Source organism: Scyliorhinus torazame, chromosome 20 (genome assembly GCF_047496885.1).
Source record: "Scyliorhinus torazame isolate Kashiwa2021f chromosome 20, sScyTor2.1, whole genome shotgun sequence".
NCBI lineage: Eukaryota > Metazoa > Chordata > Chondrichthyes > Carcharhiniformes > Scyliorhinidae > Scyliorhinus > Scyliorhinus torazame.
This window is the reverse complement of record NC_092726.1, coordinates 14402418-14422138: the sequence shown is the minus strand read 5'-3', so window position 1 is coordinate 14422138 and position 19721 is coordinate 14402418. Positions and strand designations below refer to the sequence as shown.

Below are 19721 nucleotides of genomic sequence, written 5' to 3'. Positions count from 1 at the left end.
GTAAGACCCAAACTCTACATGCACAACTCCCTAATACATAATACACGAATAACAACGACAAATATAAATATACATTCCAGAACGGACCTAATACAGTTAGACAAATGGAAGTGTCCATACTGTAAGATATAATTGGCAGTCTAATGCAGAGGTGGGACAATATCAAAAACCTAATCAAAAAGTGAAAGAATACTGTCCGGTACAAACTGCAGAACAGACAGACGGTAGTGGAGATCAATGTAAACAGGCTGGCCTTAAGAATTTAAAGTTCTACAAAAGTCATATACATGTCAACCTGGATACTCAATGCAAAATAAGTATGCGTCCCCTGGGATCGTTGGTTTGGCTGAATTAAAGGGGCCCGTGCAGTAAACATGGATCCCATGTCCTGGCGCTTTGTGATCCCTGCTGTCCACCTACGGAAGTGGACCGTGAGGATGATGAGGTAGCTCAAGGTCGACAGACTCAGCATGACAGCCAGGTGGGGGCGGAGTTGAACAATGTGGTGTCTCTGAAGGTCAGAGCCCCAATCCCAGGAATCATCCGACTAAATTCTGGCCTTGCGTCCCCCATCTGTCAGGTGACATCCTGGGGTTGCTGACTCTGGGTGTTCGGGGTATAAGTATAGTTTCTGTTATTACCACACACCTAATGTCTGCGTTCATTCTATCATATTGTCACCATCCGTGAACACCTCGCCCCCTTTTCTCGTTTCACCGAAACATGTTCGAACCCAACACAGCCTCCTCTTGGCTGAGGCTTGGGGTGGTTGGAACCTGCATTCGACCACCCCCTTCTTAACCCAACCATACACTGGTTTAGGTCTGGCTGAACCAGCTGGACTTCAGGACGGCCAGCTGTATACGGTTTCATCCCAGAAGCACAGAGGTCTGACCTGAGAAGGGGCGGCCGAATTGTAAGGCAGCCCCATTCCTTCACAGCAGCAATCACCATAGGGTTACTAAGCGTAAATAGCATGTGGGATCGATCCAAAGGGACCTCTGTAGAAGAGGATGAGTTCTGACCTGAGTCACTCAATACATTTTACTGTATGAGTGTGGGGCAACGGTTTTGGTCTGAGAGTGCCCAAGTGTTTGGTACTGTAAGTAGCCATTCCAGATAGTGGGAGTCGGAGGGCAGGAGGGGTTAGGGGTGAGAGAAGTGCGTATAGTTTGCGGACGAAGAATGTGTGGGGTCCCCGGGTAGGGCGGGGCAAATGCCGTTACTCCACTACACGAGTGTGTTGAAGAACAGGATGCATATGTCTTCCTAGGAAGGGGCTACTTCCTAGGCCTGAATAGACCAGTTAGAACCACCAAGAATGCAATGGGGAGGGGTTTGGGGGGGGGGGTGAAGATGGTAAGGGAGTGAAATGCACTGGGGGGGGGGGGGGGGGGGGGGGGGAGGGGCGGTGTACGTACAAAGAATACAGCACAGGAACAGGCCCTTCGGCCATCCAAGCTTGCGCCGACCATGGTACCTGCTTAAGCTGGAACAATATGCATTTACGGTAGTGAATATAACAGTTGTTTGTGGTGTTGTGTGGCAGGCACACAATACAGTAAAGGTTGGTGGTCTGTTATCCGTGGGCGGAAAGACAGCTCAGCATGACAGCTGATGATGAAGGTACTCTCAGAGTCTGATCAGTGAGAGGCGAGGGACAGTTTAAATTGCAAATAACATGCAGGGACAAGAGGGGGTAGCGAGACGAGGGTACAGCGCACAAACAAAGAAGACGTGCGTGCATGGAGCACAGATAATGCGGCAGGTTCCATCAGAAATCGTGTGCCATGCTTATTGGGAGGCGTCCGATTGTCATCATCTGGACACCTCAGAATGTTTGTGCTCTACACAACTCAGAACACTGCGCTCTGCAGTTGTTCTTGTAATACCCCCTTGGGAGGTTCATCCATGGATTCATCTACCTCCCCTGGTCGGCTGACCCGCGTCTGCCGGCTGCTTGTGTTCATTGGGTTCAGGGTTACCATGTCCTGGTCCTCGGATCGTTCGGCTAATCTGGCCAACCGTCTGGCCTGGTCCCATGTCCAATAGGGAGTCTGGGGAGTGTGAGTGGTTGTGGGGCGGTTGCATTGCGGGTGGGAACTGCTTTGTGAAGGTGTCAATGATAACCACTACATCCTTAAATCCATTTCTGCATGGTGGGAGTGGGTCGATGTAATCCACATGGGGATTCATCTAAGAACCGTCCACAGGACGAGTGTGTCCTATGTGTCCCCTTGTGGGGTCGGGAATATTCTAGTCGCAAATGAGGCCATCCTCAATGTAATGAGTGACATCTTCCTTTAGTTCCGGCCACCAACATAATGGTGATCCGGAGTGTTCTCCAAGCCCTGGTTCCCGTGTCCATCATGCGATTGGTATATGAGCTGGTTTCGGTCCTGGGTAGGGACTGCATCAATCCCGCCCTTTCGACGCTGTATGGTCAGCCTATCCTCCCATATATCGTAAGGGACTGGGAATTGGGGTTCAGGAAAAGTCCTAGGGAATCATCTGTGTGTTGGGACTGAGCTAGGTCGGCTACATTAGTCTGGGAGATGTAGCTGCCAGCGGTGTCTGTAACGGGCACTGGCCCTAGCTAGGGCGGTGGCCTTGCAGTTGAGACCTTTATATTCCCTTTGATGAACTTGCAATCCTAGCCGTTATGTGGGTCAATTGCCTACCTAAGTCGGGCTCAGGTGGAATCTCCAAGACTGTCCTGTGGGATCTTTCGGAGCAACAATTGTAACTCCCAGCCGAATACCACCAGGGTCACCAGATTTGTTGTAGTTTCTGAACCACAGCGTGTCTCCAACCCGTACACAATGGACAAATGACCACACAAGCTGCATGCAATAATACTAATTCAATACACACACAGAGTTAAAAGTAGCCAATCATACACACACACAGGTTGGACTCTAAACTAACACACATGAAAGACCAACCTAACTTTAGGTGACTAACATATGCAGAGCAGATATGGCCTCATCTGGAATCCGTCATCTGGCAGTGCTGGATATCCGTCGCCAGTCGTCAGTGTCCCCGGCTTTGGTCCCTCTGTGGATAGCGTGGATGTTCCCCTTCCCAGCTGGTGCAGGTATCACCGTTGTTGTTGCCGTCGGTGCTCGAGTGAGCGAGTGGTGGGCTGCGCAGCACCTTTTATCCCATGCAGGTTTTGCGTGCTTTTGGGCGGTCCCAGGTAGATGTTCAATAGATCGATCAGGGCTCAATCACCCTGATCGATCTCAACCAACTGGCAGTGGACACCTCGATGGCGGGGTGGGTCTCTGTCGGCCATGGCCGTTAGTGTCTGAGGCACGTAGGACTTCCCAAATAAGGAAACTGACGCCACCAAGTCTGCCACATATTGTCAGTTTCTACCTGCAGCCCATTGTCCTGGGATGGCCTTTCAATGACCTTTTCCCTGTGTCAGTTTCTGCACGGTCTGGGCGGCAGCCCTTGTACATTTGTAAGCTACAGTCTGTCTGCGTCCCTGTGTTGACCAATTTCCCATCAATCTGTGCGGGTGGCCATTTTGGATGCCCACACTCCCTGCCCTCACTCATCAGCCTTACCCCCCCCCCTCACCCCCGGCCTGTTATCCGCCAGTGCCCCTGGTCCTGGCCCCCGTCCCTGCTGTCAGAGGTACCATTGGCTGGCACCGCCCTCATTGGGGGCTGCCTGGAGTGTGGCCCCCGGTAGGTGGCTATCGGTTGGGCGGGGTGTTCGGTGCCGAGGGGGGCGCCCAGGCGGCCTGTGCCACCGTGTAGAACCAGGACCCGGGGTGGATGGTCAGCAGGTGTTCAGCAAGATGGCGGTCGGTGCCTGGGCACCCCGGCTGCTCAGGGTATCCCTCTTCCAGTACATCTTATATCTTGGAGCAAACACTTCTCTTCGTAAAACAGTCCGACAATTGGTGACTTGCTTTCATCTAATTTATTTTGGAAATCTCTAGTCTAAGCAACATTTCCTTCATGCTAGCAAGGTCAATCTCAATCTTTTTCCAGCGACACCCTTTGTTGAATGACATCTTCTGTCAAATCCTCTCAGAATCTGACATGGTTCAATGGAATCCACTTTCATTCTTTTAAGCAAGTCATCTCTCTTCATAGGCCATATCAGAGGAATCAATCTAGTGAACCTTTGTTGCACCTCTTTCTAAGGCATCTTTACACCCTCTTTGTTACTGTATATAATGCTACAATGAACAATATGAAAATGATTACCTTCACGGTAATAGAAACGTGATGGAAGTTTGCAGTCAGGGGTTCGTTGGATAAAGCCTTGTACACATCTGGAGGAAATTTCTGAAACATTTTACTAGATGCAGCAGCTGTGGGAGGAGAGAGAAATTGAGTTAAAATTAAGGGCAGCAAGGTGGTGAAGTGGTTCACACTGCTACCTCACGGTGCTGAGGATACTGGTTCAATCCCGGCCTCGGGTCATTGTGTGGAGTTTGAACATTCTCCTCGTGTCTGGGTGGGTCTCACCCCCACAACTCCAAGATGTGTAGGGTAGGTGGATTGGCCACGCTAAATTGCCCCTTAATTGGAATTAAAGAGAAGTTGGCATTTTAAATTTTAAAAAAAATTAAATTAAAATGCTCAGTCATCATTCTTTAATGAGAAAGAATGTTTTGATGAAAAGAAAAAACTTGATCGATTAGAACAATAGTGGACAAATGGACACACGTTTATAACTTTTTTAATTGATAGTATTGACCCATTGGCCCTTTGATCAGAAGTCCACATTGTCCAAAGAGATAGATTTGCTGACCTCAGCCAGTTGTTGTCTTTGGGAATGATTCTATGATATTCAATCAAAGACTTACACGGATTGCTTTTGAGGGAAACAGAAGGGCAAGTCCCGCATTACTGCCTTGAACTGTAAATTTAGTCCCAGTCTGGCCTCAATTCTCCCTGCAGTTCACAGCAGCAGAAACAGAAACAGGCGCCGGAGTGTGGCAACCTAGGGATTTTCACAGTAACTTCATTACAGTGTTCATGTAAGCCTACTTATGACACTAATAAGGATTATTACTATAAGTACAAGGCATTTCCATGAACCCAGCAGGGGGCATCGTCTTGAATCTGAATTCTTGAATTATGACTCACATAAGCAACTTAGTGCAGAGCAAACTGATATTTCTCTCACTCTATTTTCCTCAACGTTCCTGTAATGGTGTTTATTTTTATATACCTTGTCACATAGAAATATCTCAAAGCACATCACACGGTGAATTATTTTCAGAATGCATTAACCATTGTTATGGAGCTAAATGTGGCCAACAATAACCCACAAACAGATAAATGGCCAGTTCCCATCCTTTGGAAGGTGATACAAGTTGAGGAGGAAATGTTGCTGTGTTACAAATTGCTTATCCTGGGAGGCAGGACTCATTCACCTCTCATCTGAAAGAGGACACGTCTGACAACACTTCCTCTGCATTCTCCTGCAAGTCAGCTGAGATAATACACAAATCATTATTGTTTGGTATCTGATATAAATCTGTTTTAATCTGAAATGCAACACACTGCCACCAAACCCCCTTTACAGTGTAATCCCCAGGTCAGAATACCTCTTGTCACAAAGTACTCTTACCATTGGTCAGATTAAGTGGGAGAGCAATGTTTTCTGAGTCAGTATTTGTCAGTAGGTTCTTCCCAGCAGTACAAACGACCAGGAACTGCAGTCCCAAGCAGGTTCCCCATATTGGAAAATAATCGCCAGCATCAAACGCCTAACATAGAAACAGCATGAAATAAAGGAGAATAAACATCATCATCCAAACCACATTTACCTCCAGTCTTGACTATTCAAACACACTGTTAGTCGGCCTCCCATGTTCAACCTCTGTAAACTGGAGATCATCCGAAACTCTGCTGCTCGTGTCATAGGGAGGCGGTGGCGGTGGCGTAGTGGTATTGTCACTGGACTAGAAACCAAAAACCTAGGCAAATGCTCTGGGGACCTGGGTTCGAATCCCACCACTGCCGATGGTGAAATTTGAATTGAATAAAAATCTGGAATTAAAAGTCAAATGATGACCATGAAACCATTGCCGATTGTCGTAAAAACCTATCTGGTTCACTAATGTCCTTTAGGGAAGGAAATCTGCCGTCCTTACCTGGTCTGACCTACATGTGACTCCAGGCCCACAGCAATGTGGTTGACTCTTAACTGCTCCCTCAAGGGCAATTAGGGATGAGCAATAAATGTTGGCTCCCCCAGCGATGCCTACATCCCATGAACGAATAAAAAAATAATAATCTTGCACCACATACTGTTCATCCATCACCCAATCTGCTCACTTCCTTGCACTGGTTCCCAGGTAGGCAAAGCCATTTTAAAATTCTCATCCTTTTTTTCCAAAGCCCAATATGCCTTGTTCCTCCATATCTCTGGAATATTCTCCAGCCTGTTGCAAATATTGTGTGTTCTGGAATATAACATTTATTTTTTGGATTTAAAGTTTAACTGTGAAAAATGGGATAAATGCAATTCTCACAAGCTTGGAGCTTGGGGAAGTGGGGAACAAGTTGTCTTCAGAGGTTAACACAAAGAAAGGTAAGTAAAGTAATTAAAATTCTGGGTTTTAGAGGAGTCCCTACAGAAGTAATTAAAAAAAAAATTTGAAGTACCCAATTATTTTTTTCCCATTAAGGGGCAATTTAGCGTGGCCAATTCACCTACTCTGCACATCTTTGTGTTGTGGGGGTGAGATCCACGCAGACACAAGGAGAATGTTCAAACTCCACACGGACAGTCCTATAGAAGTAATTTACTTAAATGTCTTTGAAGAGAATCTTCCAGAGGAACTAAGAAATAAATTTGAGTGCATAACCTATATAGTTATAAACTATATTATTTAGTTAATCGTGTTTATTTTGTTTAATTCTTTTATATACAATAAAGCTTGTTTTTTGTTTTTAACAAAGTGAAATCTTTGTGTGATTCTAATAGCTAAAATTAGGTGTTCTGATTTCTTTTGAAATGTTAACCTTTCCCAACTGGCTGGTAACAAGCCCCACAACCCTCCATGATATCTGCACTGCTCGAAGTCTGGCCTGTTGAGCATCTTGATTTTAACTGTTCCAGTAGCATTGTGGATACCATAATTGCTTCACAGCTCCAGGGTCCCAGGTTCGATTCTGGCTTGGGTCACTGTCTGTGCGGAGTCTGCACATCCTCCCCGTGTATGCATGGGTTTCCTCCGGGTGCTCCGGTTTCCTCCCACAGTCCAAAGATGTGCAGGTTAGGTGGATTGGCCATGATAAATTGCCGTTAGTGTCCAAAATTGCCCTTAGTGTTGGGTGGGGTTACTGGGTTATGGGGATAGGGTGGAGGTGTTGACCTTGGGTAGGGTGCTCTTTCCAAGAGCCGGTGCAGACTCGATGGGCGTAGTGCGTAGTCTGCACATCCTCCCCGTGTATGCATGGGTTTCCTCCGGGTGCTCCGGTTTCCTCCCACAATCCAAAGATGTGCAGGTTAGGTGGATTGGCCATGATAAATTGCCCTTAGTGTCCAAAATTGCCCTTAGTGTTGGCCTCCTTCTGCACTGTAAATTCTATGATAATCTATGAGTAGTGGTGGCTCCAAACTCTGAATTGACTCCGGGAACCTCTCTGCTCTCTCCCGCTCTTTTTACTTTAACAACTCCTTAAAATCTACCTCTTTCCTAATATTTCCTGATTTGATTTGGTGTCATTTTTTTCTTTCATTTTGCTCCAAATGAGGGACTTGGAATTTTTGATCCTGTTGAAGACATGATCTAAAGGTGCTCCTGTTGTTTTAAATACAGCATTAAACTGTAATGAATAATCTCTGTTCAAGTCGAGAGAATTGCCAGATGAATATGAAACGACTTGCTGCATCTTGCCACACTAAATCAATTCCTGTGTTTTAAAAAAAAAAATTAATTTCTTTTTTTCCTTTTATCTTTTATAAATTTAGAGTACCCAATTCATCTTTTCCAATTAAGGGGCAATTTAGCGCAGCCAATCCACCTACCCTGCACATCTTTGGGTTGTGGGGGTGAAACCCACACAAATACGGGAAGAATGTGCAAACATGGACAGTGACCAGAGCCGGGATCGAACCTGGGACCTCGGCGCCGTGAGGCAGCAGGGCTAACCCACTGCGCCACCGTGCTGCCCTTTGGGAATTGTCTTTGTTAGCAACATCCAGGGGAAAAGGGGAGAAATGTGATATGATTTAACATGCTTGGAGCAGCAGACAAGTTCTCTTTTACTTGGTGAAGGCTTGAATTAAATACAAAGACATGTTGTTTGTACCTACCTTTAATGCAAGTTCATAAAATTTCTTTGCAGCTTTGGCAAAAGCAGATGTCTCCAAATTAGATGATCCACCAGGGAGTAGAATGCTGAGAAAAGGAAAGGGAGATGGGTGAAGTAACGTGTTCTGTCACAACATGTACATTCTCCTTCTTTCCAATTACCCCCTGACAGTAATAGGATTCATAAAAGAAACTAGGTGAGTGCACAAGACAAAAGGGAAGGAAGAGACATGATGATTTGCTGAAGTGTGGTAGATGGAATGCGCAGAACAGAAATAAGTCAATTGACACAACCGCTGCTGGTGCTTCTTCTTCACACAAGTTTCTGTCCATTCCATGAATTGGAAAGCGCTGCACATTCTGTGTAACTCTCAGTCTTGACAGTGACTCTGAGAAGGGTACCTCTGTTTGTAGAAGCTGGATCCTGCCCTCATTCTGTGACCAACAAAGATCTTGAGAATCGGGGAATTTTTGTCCCCGGGACACACTTTCACCAACTGGCCGACCATCGTGACCCACGCTGACCGACCTTCACAACACACCATTTCCGCTTACCTTTCATGCAACAGGTGAGCTTGCTTGGGCCTCACGATCTCACTCCAATCGGGTTCACTGGAGGAGAAGGCAACGCGCATAGCATGTGTAGAGTTCAGCCGATTCCTCTGTGAGGACAGAAAATCCAACCTCACACGTGTAGGTCGTTGTGAAGGGTAATAGGAACAAAATGCTTGTTTTACTCAGCACTAGATCGGAGATGCTACACCAGAATGCTGACATCCTCATGGACCTGTCGTGTGTTTTTAATGTGTTGTCACAGGTGAAGTGCAGAAGTTCAGATTCTTCATTAAGAGTCAGCTGTCAGTTAATAATTGACTCTGGGGTCTCAAACTCAAAATAACTTTTCACCCACCTCTTCTCTTTCAAAATCTGAAACGTCTCCTCTGAAAAGTAGGGGCAAAACTGTTGATCAGTGCAGCCAGTATGTTGACAGTTCCCTTACTAACAATGTTTTCTTCGATGTGGGGAACATGTAGTAGTTTTGGCTTTGTACTCGCACATGCCAAACTTCCAATTACTTTCTGAAAGTTTCTATTTCTTCACAGTGCTGAAAACAGTCATCATCCTTCCCTTGTAATTTGAGTTTGTTCATTGAGAATAGAAAAGCTGTTTGCAACGTAAGACATAGTTAGCATCGGACTCTCATTTGCCAGTACATCCCTTCATATAACACACATGGGTTTTGATTCCTGATTTGCATTGGCACAATTAACAAAGCCTGTATCTTTATACTGCTTTGTTCCTTTTAGTAGGCTGTTCACCATAAGCCCCAGAGCTTTGTGTACAGCCCATACTAGCACTGCTTTTTCCTGCCATGGACTCTCCTGTGCAGCTCTCTCCAGAAGATTCCGTCGTGAGATCCTGGCCTGGTTGCTTCTCTGGTTCTCTCTTCCTTATACCAAAATGATCGACTTCAGTTCTTCACAGTCCTGTTGCCTTGCTTGCTCGCAGCGAGAAAATGGAGGAATCTCTCCTCTGTGATTTTGTGCCAAAAGCAAGGACATACATGGCACGTGATTTTACGTGCCGGATGCGTGACCTGCTCTCTGCTGGCGCTTCTGGCGAAAAGACTGCATCGTTCACATTTACAAGCCAGTCACGGCTGGCATTTTCAACCTAAAAGCTGGTAAGCGGTCAGCATTCTTATTGGGAATGGCACGGTCGATTGCTCCCTGGCCCCCTCAATGCCTGACTGTGACCCACCCACGGGTCAGGACCCGCAGTTTGAAAAACTCCCTTGTAGGCAATCAAGAGTAGGAATACAAGCTGATTCTTCTTGCTCAAACTTTGGGCACATGAAGCACCTTAATGCTGAGGGCTAACAGCACAGAATTTCTGCACTGTATATTCATTGATTTTTACCACAATTGTATATCCGTTCAATGGTGGGAACAGCCTCAGGGTTTTAAAAAAAATTTAGAGTGCCCAATTATTTGTCTCCAATTCGGGGGCAATTTAGCGTGGCCAATCAATCTAACCTGCATATCTTTGGGTTGTGATGGTTGTGGGGGTGAAACCCAGGCAGACAGGGGGGGGAATGTGAAAACTCCACACAGACAGTGATCCGGGGCTGGGTCTTCAGCGCTGTAGGCAGCAGAGCTACCACTGCACCACCGTGTCGCCCGCTTAGCCTCAGAGTTTTAATGGGCTGCATTATTATACCAACATAGCAGGAATTGTTAATGTCAGATTGTCGACTGATATAACAGAAAGGTGGGCTTTGATGGTGGTTTAGGTGGGGACTCACACAGTGGCTGGCTTTGTCTGCAATTGAAATACATCGGGAGGTTACATTGTTCTTTATTTACCCATTGATTGAAGAGAAAATCCTTTCATATTCGTCATTCGTCAGATTCAACCTGTGTTCAAAATAAAATAACATGTGTTTGTTTGAATATTTTTTATTTATAAATTCAGAGTACCCAATTCTTTTTTTCCCAATTAAGGGGCAATTTAGCGTGGCCAATCCACCTACCTTGCACATCTTTGGGGTGTGCAGGTGAAACCCACGCAAACATGGGGAGAATGTGCAAACTCCATACAGACAGTGACCCGAGGCTGGGATCGAACCCGGGTCCTCGGCGCTGTGAGGCAGCAGTGCTAACCACTGTGCCACCTTCATCATTTTCCTTTATTACAATGACAGCAGCCTGTGTCTTTGGCTCCCTGTAGTACAAATCTCCAAATATTTTACCAGTACTATGTGGTTTTTATTTTTCCTCCCAACACTTTTATCCACCTTCTGAAGGCACAAGCTCTTTCTGGCATACCGCTTCATATGTTTCATATGGAGTTAAGACAGCACAGTGCTAGTTACTGGACGAGTTAATCCAGAGGCCAGCCATATGACCCAGGGATATGAATTCAAATACCATTAATTTCATTGTAACCATGGTAACTGAGCAATTTAAATTCCATTAATTTTAGAAATCTGGAACCAGTATCAGGAATGGTGACCATGAAATGACAGGATTGTCTTGAAAACCCATATGGTCCTTCAGGGAAAGGACCTTGCTCCCCCTCACCCGGTCTGGTCTGTGTGTGACTCCCGACCTAAAACAACTGGCTGTTAGCTGCTCTCTGAAACGGTCTAGCAAGCCAGTCAGTTGTATTCAACAAGGTGGCTCTCAGGCATCTACTCAAGTGCAGTGAGGGTTGGGCAATAAAATGCTAGCTTGTCAGCAATACCCACATCCCCATGAACAAATCCAAAGACGTGTGAGTCAGCCTTCAGTAGCTTACCCGAGCGGCTTTTCAGGAAAGAAAGAAAGCAAATTAATTACACTTGTGTCTCGCCTTTCACAATCTCAAGGCTCCCTAAAATGCTTCACAATGAATTAAATACTTCAAATGCAGTCATTGTTGTCTTGCAAGGACTGCTTACTAATTTCCCCCTCAGTGATTGAAGGGCATTGTGGTACTCTTACTTTTGCTTGCGATAAAGATGTATATTTGAGCAAAATAATTGCATGTAATCTCCAGTTCCACCACATATTCAAAAATTACACTGACTATTGTGTCCCAGGGGAAACTGATGTATTCTTGTTGGTGGGTTTGAGTCAACCTGAGGGTCACTGGGTTGTGGCTCAAACAATTCTGTGCTGTTTGCTCTGTATGCCTGCCGCTAGAGCTACTAAAACCAATAATACCTGACTGGTACCACTCTGCAGCCATGTGACTCCAGATACTTTACATAGGGTGCAGCAATGTAAGTCTCGCCATATAGAAGGTGATCTGCATCAAGTGTTTCCTGGGCCAATATCCCTGTGGGGCACAAAATATAGATCCGATTTAAGAGAGAATAATGAATGTAGTACTGCACTGAGATGCAGGCTTGTTCATTTCACTTTTCAGATTTTCCCCCTTTACCTGAAAGATTCATGTTACAGTTGTATCCGCAGCATCCTACCCAGAAAAGATGAGGATGAAAGAATCATGACTGAAGGAATGGGAATGGGCCCTCAAACCTGCTCTTCCATATGATCACAGCTGATCCTCTGCCTTCGCTCCACTTTCCCTCCTGCTCCCCATTGTTCCTTGGTTCCCTGAGTTCTGTCTATCACAGCCCTAGATATATTCAAAAATGGAGAATGCACAATCCTCTGAGAGAGAGAGGATTACACAGATCCACTGCTCTTTGAGTGAAGAAATTTCCCCCCCCCCCCCCCATCAATGATCCCTGACCCCAACCCTGTGCCCCGTATTCTAGATTCCCCAGCCAGCGGGAACAAGCTCTCATTGCCTGACCTGTCAAGCCCATTTAGAAACTCATTTCTTTCAATCAGATCCCCTTTCATTCCTCTGAACTCTAGGGATCATGGGCCCAATTTACTCAGCGTATCATTATCAGCTGTACCGCCACCAATGCAAGTATATTCTTCCTTAAATATGGAGGGCAGACTACGTGTGCTGGAAACAGCTCCATTCCATTCTCCCAAGGGAAATACTCAAGCAATCTGGTGGTGTGGTGGTGGCTACACTGAAGATAGGGAGACATTTTCGGCAGCAATTTGAGGTAGGGGGTGATGTCGAAGCTGACGCCAATCAGCTGTTTGAACCAGGGTTGGGAAGACAAGATGGTGGTAGGAGTGAGGGATTTGTTTCTGGTGGGGCGGTTTCGAGGAATTGACAGAGACGTTTGGGATCCCACAGTCAGAAACTTTCCAGTATATGCAGGCGTGGGATTTTGCAAGAAAGGTCTTTCCGGCGATGCCGCCCGCCTTGCTGTTAGAGGACTGGAGGGGGTGGGTACATCAAGGATCTATGGGAGGATTCTAGAGGAGGATATGGTATCGGTGGAGGGAGTTAAGGCCAAGTGGGACGAGGAGTTGGGAATAGCTCTGGAGGAGTGGATGTGGTGTGAGGTGTTGCGCAAGGTGAACGCCACCACTTTGTGTGCAAGACTAAAGTTAACACATTTAAAGGTGGTGCATTGGGCACATCTCACGAGGTTGAGGTTTGCAGGAGTGGAGGATAAGTGTGAACAGTGTGGAGGGGGGGCCCAGTCAATCATGTTCACATGTTTTGGTCCTGTCCTGAGATGGGAGAGGTTTTGGGGCTCTTTCTTCTGCACCATGTCGGCAATCTTATGAAGGGAGTTGGAGCCCAGTCCTCTAGGGGCCATATTTGGGGTGTTGGACCTGCCGGAGCTACAGATGGGATTGGATGTTTTAGCCTTCGCCTCGCTGATTGCTCGCAGGCAGGTTCTGTTGGAGTGGAGGTCAGCTTCACCGCCCTGTGCCTCAGGGTGGCTGGGGGATTTAATGGAATTTATATACCTTGAAAACGTTAAGTTCACCTTGAGACCAAGGGGTTCCACAAAAGAAGGCGCTCGTTCATTTTGTATTTTAAAGAATTGGTCACCGTCAGCTGCTGGGGGATAGAGTTTAGGCTGGGGGTGGGGGGGGGGTGTTACTGTGAAAAGCCCCTAGTCGCCACATTCCGGCACCTGTTCGGGGAGGCTGTTACGGGAATCAAACCTTGCTGCTGGCCTGCCTCGGTCTGTTTTCAAAGCCAGCGATTTAGCTCTGTGCTAAACAGCCCCTGCTAAAGTGGACTAAAGTGGGCTACTAAAGCCACTCTAAAGCCCATCTACACTATTCCCTTATCATCCATATGTCTATCCAATGACCATTTGAATGCCCTTAGTGTTGGCGAGTCCACTACTGTTGCAGGCAGGGCATTCCACGCCCTTACTACTCTCCGAGTAAAGAGCCTACCTCTGACATCTGTCCTATATCTATCTCCCCTCAATTTAAAGCTATGTCCCCTCGTGCTGGACATCACCATCCGAGGAAAAAGGCTCTCGCTGTCCACCCTATCCAATCCTCTGATCACCTTGTATGCCTCAATTAAGTCACCTCTTAACCTTCTTCTCTCTAATGAAAACAGCCTCAAGTCCCTCAGCCGTTCCTCAGAAGATCTTCCCTCCATACCAGGCAACATTCTGGTAAATCTCCTCTGCACCCTTTCCAATGCTTCCACATCCTTCCTATAATGCGGCGACCAGAATTGCACGTAATACTCCAAATGCGGCCGCACCAGAGTTTTGTACAGTTGCAACATGACCTCATGGCTCCGAAACTCAATACCTCAACCAATAAAAGCTAACACACCGTACACCTTCTTAACAACCCTCTCAACCAGGGTGGCAACTTTCAGGGATCTATGTACATGGACACCGAGATCTCTCTGCTCATCCACACTACCAAGAATCTTACCATTCGCCCAGTACTCTGTATTCCTTCCAAAATGAATCACCTCACACTTTTCTGCATTAAACTCCATTTGCCACTATGTTTATTTGTGGTCGGGTGTGTTTGTGTTTCTTATGTATAAAATGTTAAAATCTTAATAAAAATACTTTTTAAAAAATAAGGAGGGCAAAACTGTGCACCGAACTGCAGAAGGATATAGAAAGGCTGGCAGGTTGGGCATGTAGCCAGTTAAAATGGCTAACTCCCGATTTAGAATGGCTAACTCCCGATTTAAAAAGACAAACGGCAAATGCTGATGGGAAAGTCAGCCAACAGGATACAAACGAGCAGCTGCAGGTTGAGTGTGTATTTACCTCTGGAAAGGCCAGACAAGATCGATACCAGCAACCATCAGCATAACAAAACACCAGCCATCTGCATACTAATGAGCAATTCCCAGGAACAATGAGCAACATTTAGACACATAAAGCCAAACCAGACTCTTTGGCGCCAGCAGAAGCCTACACAAAGGGAGGTGAACGACCACCTCAGGACCGCCCATCGATCAGGGAACCGCTCCAGCATTGGAGAAAATCGAACCAAGTGATTGGGACAAAGTCCGGTCACTTGGGACCAGGTACAGGGTCCACCCCGAAAGGCGGGAAGCCCCTGGGGACTATAAGAATCAAGCCCCAAGTTCAAATCGTTCTTCTTGACCGGGTCACTCAGCAACGCGAACCAACCCTTGACAGTGACCGGTTCAGCCGCCGCCGATATCCAGTAAGTCTTACTTCAACGCTCGCTACGAGATAGGTGCTCCTAGCTACCAATCTGTACCAACTTCAAATCCTGCAGGCTCAGAACCTGAACGAAAGGCCATTCGTTTCCCTGACCTGGTGGGCCAGTTCCAAGTTAAGTATTGGCCTGTTAGCTGTAGAAGTAGCTTAGACGTAGAATTTGTACATGAGTAGTGATTACGGTGTGTAATAAATGTGCTTCGATTTAAATCTTACTAAGCGGTGTATTGGATTATTGATCATTACTCGGACTTGAACCACGTGGCGGTATCATAAAGATACCTGGCGACTTAAGAGCAAAGGTGATAAAACAGAGCAATTAAGCAAAGGCAAAAGTTAGCAACAGGCAGCTAGCTGGTCGATCCAGTTCAGCGTTCGAAGTTGTCAAAAAATGATTTTGATCTACAGATAAGGAAATGAAATGCAAATTAAATGGCAAGGTTTGAAATGGAGTAGAGCAGCAGTGTGCACAGATCATTCAAGGTGGCAGCACTTTCAAAGTGACTTGTGTTTGTTGATCTCTTTTCTCCGCATCCTTTTGGATCTTTCTGTTGATGGTTCCATTTGTGTTATTCAACATAAAATATGCAACTATTGTGTGTCTTTCCACTCCAATGTCCTCCTTAAGTCTTTGATTTCTTCTGTCTTCCACCCCCAACATTTGCCATTTTAAAATGCTAATGTCATTAAAAAACAGGTCCTCAAGGGTCATAATCTCCGGATTACTGCCCGAGCCACGTGCAAATTGGCATAGGGAGGCAAGAATAAGGGAAGTTAACATGTGGCTGAAAGAGTGGTGTGGGAAAGAGGGGTTCCTTTTAATGGGACACTGGCATCAGTTTTGGGACAGGGGGGACTTATACCGTTGGGATGGTCTCCACCTGAACCGAGCTGGGACCAGTGCTCTGGCGAAAAGAGTAAATAGGGTGGTCAATAGGACTTTAAACTAGAGATTGGGGGGGGGGGAAGGGAAAGTCAGGGAACCAAGAGATGAAGTAATCAGTGGGAAGCGTAGCTGCTTAGGAATATAAAAAAGCACAAAAAGACAGAACTCAAGAGAGGTTACGATAGTCCCCATCCCACAAAATATGACACAGTGTATGGAAAGGCTCAGTAAACCAAGGTCCACCACACTAAGAAAATAAAAAGGGACGGTCAATAGAGAATTAAAGGTGCTATATTTAAATGCGCGCAGTGTACGGAACAAGGTAGATGAGCTTGTGGCCCAGATTGTGACTGGCAGGTATGATGTGGTAGGCAACACAGAGACGTGGTTGCACGGGGTTCAGGACTGGCATTTAAACATCCAGGGATTCACAACCTATCGAAAAGACAGAGGTGGGCAGAGGGGGCGGCGTTGCCTTGTTAATTCGGAATGAAATTAAATCAATAGCACTGACATAGGGTCAGATGATGTGGAATCTGTGTGGGTAGAGTTGAGGAACCACAAAGGCAAAAAAACCATAATGGGAGTTATGTACAGGCCTCCTAACAGTGGTCAGGACTGGGGGCACAAAATGCACCACGAAATAGAAAGTGCATGTCAGAAAGGCAAGGTCACAGTGATCATGGGGGACTTCAATATGCAGGTGGACTGGGTAAATAATGCTGCCAGTGGACCCAAGTAAAGGGAATTCATTGAATGTTTACAGGAGGGCTTTTTGGAACAGCTTGTGATGGAGCCCACGAGGGAACAGGCCATTCTGGACTTCGTGTTATGTAATGAGCCAGACTTGATTAAAGATCTTAAAGTAAGGGAACACTTAGGAGGCAGTGATCATAATATGGTAGAATTCAATCTGCAATTTGAAAGAAGGTAGAATCAGATGTAAAGGTGTTACAGTTAAATAAAGGTAACTACAGGGGCATGAGGGAGGAACTGACAAAAATCGGCTGGGAGCAGAGCCTAGTGGGACAGACAGTAGAACAGCAATGGCAGGAGTTTCTGGGAGTAATTGAGGACACAGTACAGAGGTTCATCCCAAAGAAAAGAAAGGTTATCAGAGGGGGGATTCGGCAGCCATGGCTGACAAAGGAAGTTAGGGAATGCATCAAAGCAAAAGAGAAAGCCTAGAATGTGGCAAAGAGTAGTGGGAAGTCAGAAGATTGGGAAGGCTACAAAAACAAACAGAGGATAACAAAGAGAGAAATAAGAAAAGAGAGGATCAAATATGAAGGTAGGCTAGCCAGTAACATTAGGAATGATAGTAAAAGTTTCTTTAAATACATTAAAAACAAATGGGAGGCAAAAGTAGACATTGGGCCGCTCCAAAATGACGCTGGTAATCTAGTGATGGGAGACAAGGAAATAGCTGAGGAACTAAATAAGTACTTTGCGTCAGTCTTCACAGTAGAAGACATGAGTAATATCCCAACAATTCAGGAGAGTCAGGGGGCAGAGTTGAATATGGTAGCCATCACAAAGGAGAAAGTGCTAGAGAAACTAAGAGGTCTAAAAATTGATAAATCTCCGGGCCCAGATGGGCTACATCCTAGAGTTCTAAAGGAGATAGCTGAAGAAATAGTGGAGGCGTTAGTTATGATCTTTCAAAAGTCACTGGAGTCAGGGAAAGTCCCAGAGGATTGGAAAATCGCTGTTGTAACCCCCCTGTTCAAGAAGGGAACAAGAAAAAAGATGGAAAATTATCGGCCAATTAGCCTAACCTCGGTTGTTGGGAAGATTCTACAATCCATTGTTAAGGATGAGATTTCGAAATTCTTGGAAGTGCAGGGTCGGATTAGGACAAGTCAGCATGGATTTAGTAAGGGGAGGTCGTGCCTGACAAACGTGTTAGAGTTCTTTGAAGAGATAACAAATAGGTTAGACCAAGGAGAGCCAATGGATGTTATCTATCTTGACTTCCAAAAGGCCTTTGATAAGGTGCCTCACGGGAGACTGCCGAGTAAAATAAGGGCCCATGGTATTCGAGGCAAGGTACTAACATGGATTGACGATTGGCTGTCAGGCAGAAAGTTGGGATAAAAGGATCTTTTTCGGAATGGCAACCGGTGACGAGTGGTGTCCCGCCGGGTTCAGTGTTGGGACCACAGCTGTTCTCTTTATATATTAACGATCTAGATGACGGGACTGGGGGCATTCTGGCTAAGTTTGCCGATGATACAAAGATAGGTGGAGGGGCAGGTAGTATTGAGGAGGTGGGGAGGCTGCAGAAAGATTTAGACAGTTTAGGAGAGTGGTCCAAGAAATGGCTGATGAAATTCAACGTGGGCAACTGCGAGGTCTTGCACTTTGGAAGGCATGGACTATTTTCTAAACGGTGACAAAATTCATAATGCTGAAGTGCAAAAGGACTTGGGAGTCCTAGTCCAGGATTCTCTAAAGGTAAACTTGCAGGTTGAGTCCGTAATTAAGAAAGCAAATGCAATGTTGTCATTTATCTCAAGAGGCTTGGAATATAAAAGCAGGGATGTACTTCTGAAGCTTTATAAAGCATTCGTTAGGCCCCATTGAGAATACTGTGAGCAATTTTGGGCCCCACACCTCAGGAAGGACATACTGGCACTGGAGCGGGTCCAGCGGAGATTCACACGGATGATCCCAGGAATGGTAGGCCTAACGTACGATGAACGTCTGAGGATCCTGGGATTAAATATCATTGGAGTTTAGGAGGTTGAGGGGAGATCTAATAGAAACTGACAAGATAATGAATGGCTTAGATAGGGTGGACGTAGGGAAGTTGTTTCAAATAGCAGGAGAGACTAGGACCCGGGGGTACAGCTTTAGAATAAAAGGGAGTCACTTTAGAACAGAGATGAGGAGAAATTTCTTCAGCCAGAGAGTGGTGGGTCTGTGGAATTCATTGCCACAGAGGGCGGTGGAGGCCGGGACGTTGAGTGTCTTTAAGACAGAAGTTGATAAATTCTTGATTTCTCGAGGAATTAAGGGCGATGGAGAGAGAACGGGTAAATGGAGTTGAAATCAGCCATGATTGAATGGTGGAGTGAACTCGATGGGCCGAATGGCCTTACTTCCGCTCCTATGTCTTATGGTCTTATGTTGTCCATATTAAAATCATACATTTCATAAATTGAGAAAATCCATGGATCCAGACTAAATGTTTGTCACAAACTCTTCCTGTGACCCATCTATTGAACACTTTCTAAAAGCCCACATCTATGGCCATCATTTACCTATCATTAGTCACAGTCATCAAAAACATTTCATGTGTTGAACACTGACAAATCTAAGATCAAATTGAAGTTAAAGTCGATCGCTTCAACACACCCAAAACTGGAATCTGCAAAGCAGTCTGAGAATGTGGTGACAATGTGGTGACAAGAGTGAAGAAGTAACAGTTGGATATCTTTACTATTGTCACAGGTTGGCTTACATGAACACTGCAATGAAGTTAC

The 19721-nt window shown here is 45.8% G+C and overlaps 1 protein-coding gene across 5 annotated transcripts in view; it reads right to left on the bottom strand.

Annotated features, from left to right (window-relative positions):
• LOC140396887 (gamma-glutamyl hydrolase) overlaps nt 1-19721 on the bottom strand; it is a 32734-nt gene that overhangs the window by 11907 nt on the left and 1106 nt on the right. For 2 of the 5 annotated variants that reach the window (XM_072485720.1, XM_072485724.1), the window contains exons 2-6: nt 12004-12118; nt 10663-10713; nt 8299-8383; nt 5602-5740; nt 4227-4333 (exon numbers count right to left, since the gene is read on the bottom strand). In XM_072485720.1, the coding sequence (XP_072341821.1) occupies nt 4227-4333; nt 5602-5740; nt 8299-8383; nt 10663-10713; nt 12004-12118 (497 nt within the window). The remainder of the gene's footprint in view (nt 1-4226; nt 4334-5601; nt 5741-8298; nt 8384-10662; nt 10714-12003; nt 12119-19721) is intronic. The other 3 variants (XM_072485721.1, XM_072485722.1, XM_072485723.1) reach the window with 3 other exon arrangements.